Source organism: Nesoenas mayeri (assembly GCF_963082525.1).
Source record: "Nesoenas mayeri genome assembly, chromosome: 26".
Lineage (NCBI taxonomy): Eukaryota > Metazoa > Chordata > Aves > Columbiformes > Columbidae > Nesoenas > Nesoenas mayeri.
Window position 1 is genome coordinate 1,839,610 of NC_137552.1, and position 12,429 is coordinate 1,852,038.

The window sequence follows — 12,429 nt, forward strand, 5'->3', positions numbered from 1 at the left end:
GCACTTGGCTTATGTGTAACTAGAAATTAATAGGTGCATTTTAAGTAAGAAACTAATCAATTCCTTATGTAAGTGAGCACTAATTGCACTTGTGCGAAGAGCTGCCAACGTGGGGAAGTCAATGAGCGCACACCTGAGAGACCCCCAGAAACCCCCGAAAGAGCCTGTGGTACCGGTCAAAGGACGTGAGATGGCAGCAAAGACTATGAAATAACTCTCTCCATCTGATGTTTATGTAACCATTGCCTGGTACAGGTGTTGTGTGTTAAAGATTCCCCAAAATTGTAATGAATATGCAATAATTGTGTGGATAGAAGCAATGCAAGAGCATCCAGGTGCTGGAGCACTTACAGTGGATGATCCCTAGAGCTCCCCAGCGCTGTCAAATAAAGAATGAGCGTAACAGTAGAATTGACTCTGCTGTTCTTTCTCTGTTTCAGAACCATGTCTGGGGTGACAGAACCACATCTGGGGTAATGGAGCCATGTCTGGGGTGACCGAACCACATCTGGGGTGACAATCCCAGCTGTGACCTCAGCAACTCCCGGCCTGTTCCCGAGCACCAGACCCACCGCAGCCGCCCCACGACGGCTTCTCCGAGACCATTTCCCACGGAACGTGTCGCCGGTGCCAGCGCTGCAGCCATGACCTGCAGCCGTGCCCTCTTTTTCGGTCAGGGGTCAATGCCTGACGCGTTACAGGATTTCTTGCTGCAAATTTGGCGTTAAATTAAAGCTCCTGCACTTTGAAACACTGAAGCACGTGCTCAGCTGGATGCCGGTAGCGCCACGCTGGCTCCTAACGCGAGGTTCAGTGTCCTGAGGTGGTGGAGGGGACAATAGGAGCAGAGGGGACAGTGGGAGCAGAAGGGACATCAGGAGAGGAGGGGACAGCAGGAGTGGAGGGGATAACAGGAGCAGAGGGGACAGCGGGAGTAGAGGGGACAGCGGGAGCGGAGGGGACAGCAGGAGCAGAGGGGACAACAGGAGCAGAGGGGACAGCGGGAGCGGAGGGGACAGTGGGAGCAGAAGGGACAGCGGGAGTAGAGGGGACAGCGGGAGTAGAGGGGACAGCGGGAGCGGAGGGGATACTGGGAACGGAGGGGACAGCAGGAGCAGAGGGGACAGCAGGAGTGGAGGGGACAGCAGGAGCAGAGGGGACAGGGGAGCCGAGGGGACACTGGGAGCAGAGGGGACACTGGGAGCAGAGGGGACAGTGGGATCACAGGGGACTGGGGAGCCAAGGAGACAACAGGAGCAAAAGGGACAGTGGGATCACAGAGGACAGTGGGATCACAGGGGACAGTGGGATCACAGGGGACAGGGGAACCGAGGAGACAACAGGAGCAAAAGGGACAGTGGGAGCAGAGGGGACAGTGGGAGCACAGGGGACAGTGGGATCACAGAGGACAGGAGAGCCAAGGGGACAGGGGAGCCGAGGGGACAGGGGAGCAGAAGGGACAGTGGGAGCGGAGGGGACAGCGGGGGTGGAGGGGTCAGCCGGTGCCCCAGCCCCGCCGTACCCTGGTTGTCCCAGCACTTGGTCCTTCACCGCGGGCTCAGCCAATGCTCCCCGGCCTGGGCACGCAGCCCGTGACCCTGTCCCTGCTTCCCTGTCCATAGAGACGTTGGGATGGACGCTCGGGTACCCGACAGCTGGAAAACACCCGGAATTATCACCGCTGGGTCCTGCCAGGGCCACCGCCACCGATTCCGGCCACGGGGCCCAGGACACCGGGGAGCGGCACCGTCCTCTCCACGGCGTTTTTCTGTAACTCCGAACAACCAGCTTTTTATCAGCACCGAACCCACCTCGCTCCCGGCTTTCCGGCAGTGAGATAACACGGCAAACGGTTCTGAGGCCGAATCCGCAGCGCGGGGACAGCCGGGGCCGCTGCCAAAAGCCACTTTGTGTGTCACCGAACAGACGGGCACTGCGCATCGGTTCGCGCAGGCAGCGCCCGCGCGCTCCTCGGCAAACCGCAGCTAAACGGGTCACCGGGCGACACCGACGCGCTCGTTCATCTGCAGAAACGCAGATTCTCCTCTTTTCCCTCTCAAGGTCTGACTTCCCGAGTTTAGAGATTTCTTCGTTTTATGAAGCGATTGTTCTTGTCACTGAAGAGCAATTCGCACGCAGAAAGGCACAGTCAGCACCGACTGACTCTATGACACTAAACAAGGTCAAATATATATATATATATTCAAATACCCGTCTCCGCTCGCTCACGGGTTCTGCTGGAAGAAAAGAAGCCGTCTCACTCAGACTGGAGTAATCCACTGGATTTAATAGGGTTTTTTCTTCCAAAACCAGAGAATGACAACACAAACCCGAGTTCCGGTCAGTATTTTTTGCCCAAAAGTCCCTTCTGAAGGTTTATTCCGGACATTAAACCAAAGCCAGAGAGCATTTTAAGGTAATGCACGGATCGTTTCTTTGATAGGAAAAATCAAGCCTGATGCTTTGGAACTGAAAATACAGCCAGGAACGTGTAGAGCTTGAACAGACATTGTCTACCAACAACAAACACTCAGAGAAAATGTGCACTTGATACACAATTAAGATGAAAAGCAACAAGTAGTAATAGAAACAGCTCCATTACTTTGTATTTTCGGAATGATTTCAGCGCTGGGATGGGGATATTCTACACACTCTGCTCACTAATGAGAGGATTCTTATTTTTATGTGGGCAAAAGCTGGCAGGACTGACCTGAGATGGTAATTTAAGCGGTTGACGGGTTAGGTTGTTAATTGGGAAAGGGCTGATGCGAACGAACTGGGTTTCTTTGAAGCCACTCGTAGGAAATCGCTGCGGTTTGCCCAGGGAGCAGAGAGGGGACGGGAACTTCACTTCTTGCCGTCCCAAAGCACCGCGAAGGGTCCAGAGCAACGTGACCCCCGGGGAAACTGTGACCGATGGGGACAGTGGGAGAGGAGGGGACAACAGGGGCAGAGGGGACAGGGGAGTAGAGGGGACAGTGGGAGGAGTGGGGAGAGTGGGAGGAGAGGGGACAGTGGGAGCGGAGGGGACAACAGGAGCAGAGGGGACAGGGGAACAGAGGGGACAGCAGGGGTGGAGGGGACAGGGGAGCAGAGGGGACAGTGGGAGCAGAGGGGACAGTGGGAGTGGAGGGGACAGGGGAATAGAGGGGACAGGGAAGCAGAGGGGACAGTGGGAGCAGAGGGGACAGGGGAGCAGAGGGGATGGGGAATAGAGGGGACAGGGGAGCAGAGGGGACAGAGGAGCAGAGAGGACAGCGGGAGCGGAGGGGACAGTGGGAGCGGAGGGGACAGCGGGAGTGGAGGGGACAGGGGAACAGAGGGGACAGGGGAACAGAGGGGACAGGGAATAGAGGGGACAGGGGAACAGAGGGGACAGGGAATAGAGGGGACATGGGAGCAGAGGGGACAGCGGGAGCAGAGGGGACAGCAGGGGTGGAAGGGACAGTAGGAACGGAGGGGACAGAGGAGCAGTGGGACAGGGGAGCAGAGGGGACAGGGAATAGAGGGGACATGGGAGCAGAGGGGACAGCGGGAGCAAAGGGGACAGCAGGAGCAGCGGGGACAGGGGAGCAGAGGGACAGGGGAGCAGAGGGGACAGCAGAGGTGGAGGGGACAGGGGAGCAGATGGGACAGGGGAATAGAGGGGACAGGAGAGCAGAGGGGACAGTCAGGGGTGGAGGGGGCAGCCGGTGCCCCAGCCCTGCTGTACCCTGGTTGTCCCGGCACCGCGACTGGATCCTGCGGCTCCCAAAACACCCTGGCGCTCTCAGACACCTTCTCCACCCATTTCTCCATCGCACCCCCAGCTTTCTGCCAGCAAAGCCCACTCGCTTTTCTCTCCCGACTGCTGTTTAATTAGAGCAGCGCTGTTAATCAACTCCCTCTCACCCCATCTCGCTAGCGACCTGTCCCTGCTCTCCAGCTTTTAAAAAATCACTATTTACACACTGCGCTACTTAAACTGACCCCATGGACGGCGCCCTCAAACTCTTCTGCGTAAAACAAAGAGGTCGCTCCCCTCCCGAGCGGCGGCCACGAGTTCCTGCTGAACACAAACCACAAACTTGGTTTGCAAGCTGGAGACGAAGCGGAGAAGCTGGGGCTCAAAAGGGCAGGTTTGGGTCTCTAAAGCAGAGCTGGGATCACACCTGGGGTCCCAGAGCAAAACCACACTGCGAACAATGCAACAGAACCCCCTGCTTGCAACGGCAAGAGCGCGCTCGCATCCCCTTGGTTTAAATTTAAGGTCAAGCCTGGGCTTAGGAACGAGTAGGGTTCACCTGTGTGCTCCTCAATCCCGCTCCCGAGCCGGCGAGGGCACCAAGGACTGAGGTAGGCTCGGAAATGAACAGTCCCGCTTCAACAGGCCCTCCGAAAGAGATTAAAATGCATGAAAGCCTAAAAAAATAAAGAGAGCGGAGCAAGGTCCTGAATAGATTATAAATAGTAGCAAAACATACCCAGTTCTCAGCATCTCTCGAACATTAATGCGCGTCCCTGCCAAGAAGACGCCGCCAAAGGCAGTAAATACCGCGTTCTCCTGTTCTAATTATAAATTCAAGTTTAATGCCAAAACCACAGAATGCCAAATCGGAGCGGTCTCTCAAGCAGAAATCTAAATTATACATATTGCTCTGTCTGAAGGAAATTCCTCGGACATAATGGAAGGGAGAGGGGTCTGGAATAAGGCGATTTCAGTGATATTCGGCGAGGGCTTGGTGAAAACTCTTCCAGACAGCTCGTGTGTCCTGGCTGGGGGGAGGAAGGTTCTTCCTCCAGTGGAACAAACTCACCGTGACTCCATCGCAGCGGATTATTTTGGAAAAGACAGCAATCTTCTCCAAAAGGTACGGGAACGGCGCCGTGCCCTCGGGGAGCGGGGCGTTATGTAACAACAGGCCTCAAAAAACAGGCACCGCATACATCTGCGGGATTATCGAAGACGGTAGTTTCCATTTACTCTTTGTTTCTGGGTGTTTTACAAGAGTTTGAAGTCTCTTTTCCCTCCTGTTGCATAAAGCTTGCAGGGAGGTCGGAGCCCTCCCCGCGTTACGCTGGTTCTCTGAACACAAATCATCTCGCAAATATATGTTTTTCCTGGAAATAATTTTCCATACGGGGGGAAAATAACCCTGTAATGCATATTAGCTATAGTACGACACTTGCATTTGATAAGGAGCACGTCGTTTTTGTAAAAGACAGAGTCGAGAGCACCGCTCACAGATGGTTCCAACGCTCCTCAGCGACCGGAGTCTCCTCTGTGCTGTGTGTTCAAGGCACTTTGGAAACGCAGCATCGAAAACGAGGGAGAACAAGGAAGGAACTGCGGAGCACGGTAATAAAACTAGCAAAACGCTACCAGCTACCCATTGCTTTCTCCTCCTGAATATAAAAAAGTGGAACATCAGAGATCCAGTGTACAAATACAAAAGAATTGTGCATAATAAATGTACTATAATACTGTACATACAGCATAAACCGTTCAATGAGAATGATTTAAATATACCTATTTGTCTCCTGACTTGGAAGGCAGAAGAATCAAGTTCTCTAATCCCAGAATACACATATAAATCCTTTTCTGAGAGGTCGAATCACTAGCCAACGGTATCCCTGAAAATCAGCAGAGTCAAATATTTACTGAATGGAAGCCATTATTCAAGGGGTTGCTGGTTATGATAAACTTAGGAGCAAAAAAACCCCACAACATCTCAACTGAGCCAACGTTAAATCCAGACAGAGTTCTTGCCGTCTCCGGACTTGCTGCTGGCGCTGCTTTTGTTGGAACCCGCTTTGGATTTCTTCTCTCTGGCAGCGCCGGGGTTGTTTTGGTTGTTGTACGCCTGGATCGCCATGTCCAGGCGCTCCTGAGCCACTTTGATTTCCCTCTGCAGGTTCTCCAGGTCGGCGGGGATGTTTTCTTCGTTGCTGCCGTACTGCTGTTCCTGAGCGATGTTGGCTTTGTTCTGCTTGTAGGCCATTTTGGCGTTGGATAATTCAGTGTATTGCATTTGCTCCGGCTTCACCGCGATGTTGTAGCCGGGAGGAGCGGACGGCGTGTTCCAAGTGAAAGGGTAGTTGTAGGTACCCGAGTCTTCCAGCTCTTTCCTCTTGTTATTCAACGTGTCCCGGATTGTGCCGAAGCCCAAATGGAGCATCTCCCAGACATTCAAAAGTAAACACATGCAGCTCACCCCGTACATGATCAGCAGGAAAATGGTCTTTTCGGTCGGCCTGGAAATGAAACAATCGATTTTGTGCGGGCACGGCCTCCTGCTGCACACGAACACGGGGCTGACCTCAAAGCCGTACAACAGATACTGACCCACCAGAAAGCCGATTTCAAACGTGGTCCTCGCCAGGAGCTGCAGGACGTAAATCTTCATGAGCCCGTCCTCGCGGATCCGCCGCCTGCCGTCGTGCTTGGCCTTGGCCGCGGGCTGCTGCTCTTTGTTCTCCCGCTCGCTCTCCAGCTCTATTTCGGGGTACATCATGGGGTCCTCCTCGTGGTCCTCCTCGGTCTCCTCCAAGCCGCGGTGTTGTTTCCAGCGCGTGGAAAAGCTTTTGCTTCGGATCCTTCTATCGGCTTCGCTGTGTTCCACCATCCGGGCGATTTTATGAATGGCGTAGCCTAAATACATGACGGACGGAGTGGCAACCAGGATGATCTGGAACACCCAAAACCTGACGTGCGAAAGGGGAGCGAAAGCATCGTAACAGACGTTCTCGCAGCCGGGCTGCTCCGTGTTGCACACAAACTTGCTTTGTTCGTCGTAATAAATGGATTCTCCTCCCACGGCGGTCAGGACGATGCGAAACACAATCAACACCGTCAGCCAGATTTTGCCAACAAAGGTTGAGTGATTGTGGATCTCCTCTAACAGACGGGTCAGAAAACTCCAACTCATGGTGGTCAAATAATTTTAGCTGGAAAACAAACCAAACCCCCCAAAGATTTGTGAGTTTATCGGCTTGAGCCCAAACGTGCACACGTCAATCAGAAAACTCTAGAGTTTTACAACCAACACACAAATGTGTTCATAGCGTTACCTGTTATCGGGAAACTCCAGCAGCCAGAATTTGCTTGAAGATGCGACGTCTCTTCCGCAGGCTTTGGAGAAGTCTGCTGCAAAAAAAAGCAGCAGTTAAATGCCATTTCACAAAAAAAAATAAACACGTTCCCAAAGCTGCTCCCAAGCAGAAGAGAAAGATGCGAAAGTATTCCAAATGTTAATAAAGATATTTACACTCAAGCCATGACCATGAGCCAGCACTGGGCCCTTGTGGCCAGGAAGCCAATGGGACCTGGGGTGGGTTAGAAGGGGGTGGTCAGTAGGTCAGAGAGGTTCTCCTGCCCCTCTGCTCTGCCCTGGGGAGACCACACCTGGAATCTTGTGTCCAGCTGTGGCCCCTCAGTTCCAGCAGCACAGGGAACTGCTGCAGAGAGTCCAGCGCAGCCACCAAGATGCTGCAGGGAGTGGAGCATCTCCCGTGTGAGGAAAGGCTGAGGGAGCTGGGGCTCTGGAGCTGGACAAGAGGACACTGAGGGGGGACTCATTCCTGGAGATCAAGATGGAAAGGGGCAGTGTCAGGAGGATGGAGCCAGGCTCTGCTGGTGACAACCAGTGACAGGACAAGGGGCAATGGGTGCAAACTGGAACACAGGAGGTTCCACTGAAAGATGAGAAGCAACTTGTTCGTGGTGAGGGTGGCAGAGCCTGGCCCAGGCTGCCCAGGGGGGTTGTGGAGTCTCCTTCTGTGCAGACATTCCAACCCGCCTGGACACCTTCCTGTGTAACCTCATCTGGGTGTTCCTGCTCCATGGGGGGATTGCACTGGATGAGCTTTCCAGGGCCCTTCAACCACTGACACTCTGGGATTCTCTGTGATTCTTTGAGGCTGAAGTCTCCAAAACAGAGAGGTTGAAAACTAAACTCCTTGAGATTTTATGGGCACTGTTGGCCACGTCCCGCCACTAAAAACAAGATTTATTTTAACTGCACCGGGGAGGCCAAGCCCTGGTAAAGCCCGAAGCTCCAACTGTTCTGTGCGTTCAGTCTCTTCGGGAAGCTAAAAATCTCCCTTCCGGGATCAGAAAAGCCTTTAGTATGCATTTCATGGTGGTTTTTTTTTGGAGAGAAGGGAAATCTAGTTTAAAAAAGTTACCTGTCAAACATCTGAGAGGAGAGATTAGATGGAAATCAATATACATTTGCAATTGTAACAGTGAAAAACCCATCCCAGGGCTGGCAAGGCTGTGAGGTGTTGGAGTGAAGGGAAGCGAGTGATGCTACGGGCCCACCTGGAGCAAAATATTGAGCACAGAACTGCTTGATGTCTTTATAGCGCAGGAGATCTGACATTTTCCAGTCCTCTGATAACGTCAAACATGCGCTAGTAATAAAGATTTGTACAGAGTAACGTGTGGTCAAAGGTCTCTGACCAGAACTGGACGAATCTCCCGCACTCTGACCTGAAAAGTGATTTATTCTTCACGTGGAGGAGTTCCAGGAGGATGAAGGAAAAGTGGTATTTGCAACTATTCGACTTTTCCATACAACTCCAGAGCTGTTCGCAGGGAAAATAATGAAATCTGGCTGGATGCAATCAATACAGAATTAAAGGATCTACATGTAATCCCCTCCTGGTGAAATTCAATGTTTCATTGAAAAGGCAACAGCACACACAATGTGGATGAGCCGCATAGGACATTTGATTTATTACTTCACGAAAAAGAATAGCACAGCGGAGTATTAAAAAAGCCCACGTTAAGTGAATGAAAAGTAACAAAGATCTCAACAAGTGATTCCCATATTAAAGCAATTGGATGCAATGACAGCAAGTTCTGCGGTGACCGGGCCGCGTTCTCCCCAGACAGATGGAAAACGGCTGCGGCCAAAACCTGTGAAGGGCACAGAAGTTTGCGGGCAAATAAAGATCAGAGACACAGATTGCTGGAGAGGCTGCGTCCAGCAGAACAACCCACAGCTTCAGCTGAGCTTCGTACAAGAAGAGCAGCCTTTACTTTGTGTATTGTTTAAAGGAGAGAACAAGGAGACTGATCTTACCTCCTCGTTAGCAACACAGCACTCGGCGCCCGCATCCTTCACAACTTGCTTAAACATCCGACGGGGAATCTATTTGTCTCAAAACCAGCCGAAGAACGGGGAAGATGCCTAAAAGTGAGAGATTGAGAGTTCAGTTTGTTCAGCTGGGAAACATGGGATGAAAAGGAAGGATTACGGGTCCATCAATCAATCTAGCGGCTGTGAACCGAGCAGGCAATCAATCCAAGGCTTACGGTCAAAGCTGTTCTTTCTATGCAATCGTAACATTGTGCCGTAAACAGGATTGGCTGAAAAAAGCCTTATTTTAACAGGAAAAAAGGCGAGAGGGTTCCAGTCCCCACACAGCACGTGGCTTCACACTCTGAACCCCCATTTCCAAAAGGCACCCGAGTCCAGCTCTGCACCCCCGAGTTCTGCACTGAGATGACAGACGGAGCTTCAGACGCTTGTGTGTTCGGTGTTTGCGGGGGGTCCCTCAGATGAGCCCGGGGTGCCCTGTGCGCCCACAGACTCCGAAACGCTGAACGAAAGAGGCAAGTGAAGCCCAAACTTGGGTCACACCAAGCTGAGCCGCCTGTCCCATCGCCAACCGCAAGCAGGTAACGGGACACACGTAATTCATCAGTTAATAACAAGACTAAACCCGCATGAGCTTAAGAAGGGGTTAATTCTCACCCACTGGATACATGAGGGGTGAACTCCTTTCTAAAAGTAAACTACGGAGTAAAACTGAAATTAATTCGCTACCGTGGCCAGTGTGAATTTGGAACAAAGGCAGGAACCAGCCTTTACGTTTTCAGATTCTGTCCACGTTTATTCATCCGCAGTTCACAACAGAGAAGCCCAAAATCAGCGCCAGTTTCAATAAGAGAGGGGACAGCAAATCTCTACTTTTAGATGAGCTGCTGCCTTGACATCTAATCTCACAAATACCATTTTCCGTTGTGTTTATCAGCTTTTCAAGGTGTGTTTTCTACCTGCACCCGCACACCGGTGCCTGGCGCATACCGGACTTCGCCGCCCGTACCGAGGGAGACGTGGGGGGCTCAGAGCGGGATATGGCGAAACGTGGCCAGTTTTGGACCCGGCTTCGGGAGAAAGACAGAAACACACACCCTGATTGCACCGGTTATATAAATACCAGCGTGACAAACCCACGGACAGACGCTGGCCGCACCGTCGCGCACATTTAGGTTCATCACAGCCTTCAGACGCAGCAGACGGCGTTATCAGACACGTGCTGGAGAACCAAGGCTTCTGTCAATTAGAGAGTTCCGGCTGCGGAGATAAGTTGCTGAAAAGCTCTGATTCTCTTCAACAAGAAAGTGTCACTTATTCTAAATTTAGTTGCAGCCCGGAGCGGAGCTACAGACACAAATATGGGCGAATTCACCGGCAGGAAAAGAACTTGTCTTTAAGGAAATGTTTTGGCTCAACCTGCCATTAAACCTTAATTTCGCTGGGAATGTCCAGCCCATCCAAATGAAACACAATAGGAAAGCAGAAAGTTCCAGGCAGAATTAGTGAAGTGGCGATACCCCTCAGTTCGGTACGATGACCCAAGGTTAGAGGCCGCACGTTTCTGCCTTTACAACACACGTACCGCAGGACGCAGACACCCAGTCACCTTCACCCAACGTACACTCGGCGGCTCCCGGAGTTGTTGTTCCTGCAACATTTAACTCAATAATTTTCCATTGTTTGAAATAAAAGCCTATGGACACTGACACGCGTCTGAGAAAGGCAAAATGTCAGCAATTTCAGCTAATTTAAGTCATGCCAGGAAGCGCATTTGAAAGAGACTTTCATTCCTTGTATTTGTCATAAGTTCACCCGGCACTTCCAGCCGAGGAGGCTCCTGTGGGAAATCTCTCGAGTTATTTAACGTGGCTGTTGTTCACGTACCCACAGAGCGGACAGTTTCTCACACGTGGAGCTTCCCCGCTCCAGCCTGTGTGTGGGTCTGAATGTGAATTTAAACAGGGGACTAATCTCACCTCGTTTCGGTTTTCCCATGTAAGCGTGATGGGCAGTCGGGGAGGGAAGAACCGCACCTCGGAGGAGCTGTTTGCTGCAGCAGCCAAATCCTGCCCTGGGAGGAGACGGTGGCAGCGTGAGAGGGACAGACAGCGGGACAGGATCAATGGGGGCGGCTGGAACCTGGTGAAATGTGCCCAGCAATGTCTTGACTCAGAGATGTACAGCACCCATAGGGCAGCGCAGCGCGCAATCACTGAGTTTTAAGAGAAGCCTCACTCCATCTGTCGAATCTCAAAAGACTTCAGAATGTACGACATCGGGACTCGTTTCACCTCATTCCATCAATGACATGAACAGCGGTGCTGAGCGCAGCCTCAGCGAGTTTAGGGGTGACACTGAGCTCAAGGGTGCGGCTGAGACAAGGGAAGAGACACAGTCCAGAGGGATCTCCGGGGATTGGAGGAGCAGGACGTGAAATCCATGAGGTTCAACAAGGCCAACTGCAACCCCAACATCAGCAGAGTGGGGATGGATGGAGCGGGAGCAGCCTCATGGAGAAGGACTCGGGGTACCAGAGCTTAAAGAACTGGACAAGACGTTCACTTGAAGCCCAGAAAGTCAGTCCTGCCATGGGCCAGGTGGAGGGAGCGGATTCTGTGGGGTCCCCAGCACAGGACACACATGGAGCTGCTGGAGAGGGGCCAGAGGAGCCACAGCAATGATCCGAGGCTGGAACAGCTCTGCTGGGGGACAGGGGAGAGAGCTGGGGTGTTCAGCTGAGAAGAGAAGCTGCGGGGAGACCTTAGTGTGGCCTTTTTGTGCTTAAAATGGGCCATAAGAAAGATGGGGACAGACTTTTGAGCAGGGCCTGTTGTGATAGGACAAGGGGTGATGGTTTGAAAGTAAAGGAGGGAGATTCAGGCTGGACATGAGGAAGGAATTGTTGCCCTGAGGGTGGTGAGAGCCTGGCCCAGGTTGGCCAGAGAGGGGGTGGCTGAACCATCCCTGGAGACATCCCAGGCCAGGCTGGACGGGGCTCTGAGCACCCTCAGCTGGTGAAGATGTCCCTGTCATGGCAGGGGGGGGCACTGGGGGAGCTGGGAACGTCCCTTCAGCACAAACCATCCTGTGCTGTCCCTCCGGCTCGCAGGACTCTCCAAGTGACCTCCCCAGCACAGCTCACTGGTCACCACCTGCCCAGCTCAGCCCTGGGGGTTTGTGCTCCAGCCCCAGCCGCGCTGTCCCTGAGCAGCAGCGCCCAGCGGCGCCGCAGCCGGAGCTCTCGCCTGTCTGCATTTCCACAGTTCACCAGCACCTCCTGTGTCAAACAGCATATGCAGGAGAAGGACCTTGTAGCCAAAAGGCAGCCCCTAAGGGGAAT

The 12,429-nt window shown here is 52.8% G+C and overlaps 1 protein-coding gene across 1 annotated transcript; it reads right to left on the reverse strand.

Moving 5' to 3' along the window:
• Positions 1-5,726: 5,726 nt before the first annotated feature.
• On the reverse strand, positions 5,727-7,109 carry GJC1 (gap junction protein gamma 1; the record flags this gene model as incomplete). The annotated part of the gene is made up of 2 exons (XM_080359997.1): positions 7,051-7,109; positions 5,727-6,927 (listed from the first exon to the last, which is right to left on the reverse strand). The coding sequence occupies exon 2, from the start codon at positions 6,906-6,908 to the stop codon at positions 5,727-5,729; it is 1,182 nt and encodes a 393-aa protein (XP_080216123.1). The 5' UTR covers positions 6,909-6,927; positions 7,051-7,109.
• Between the last annotated feature and the right edge of the window lie 5,320 nt (positions 7,110-12,429).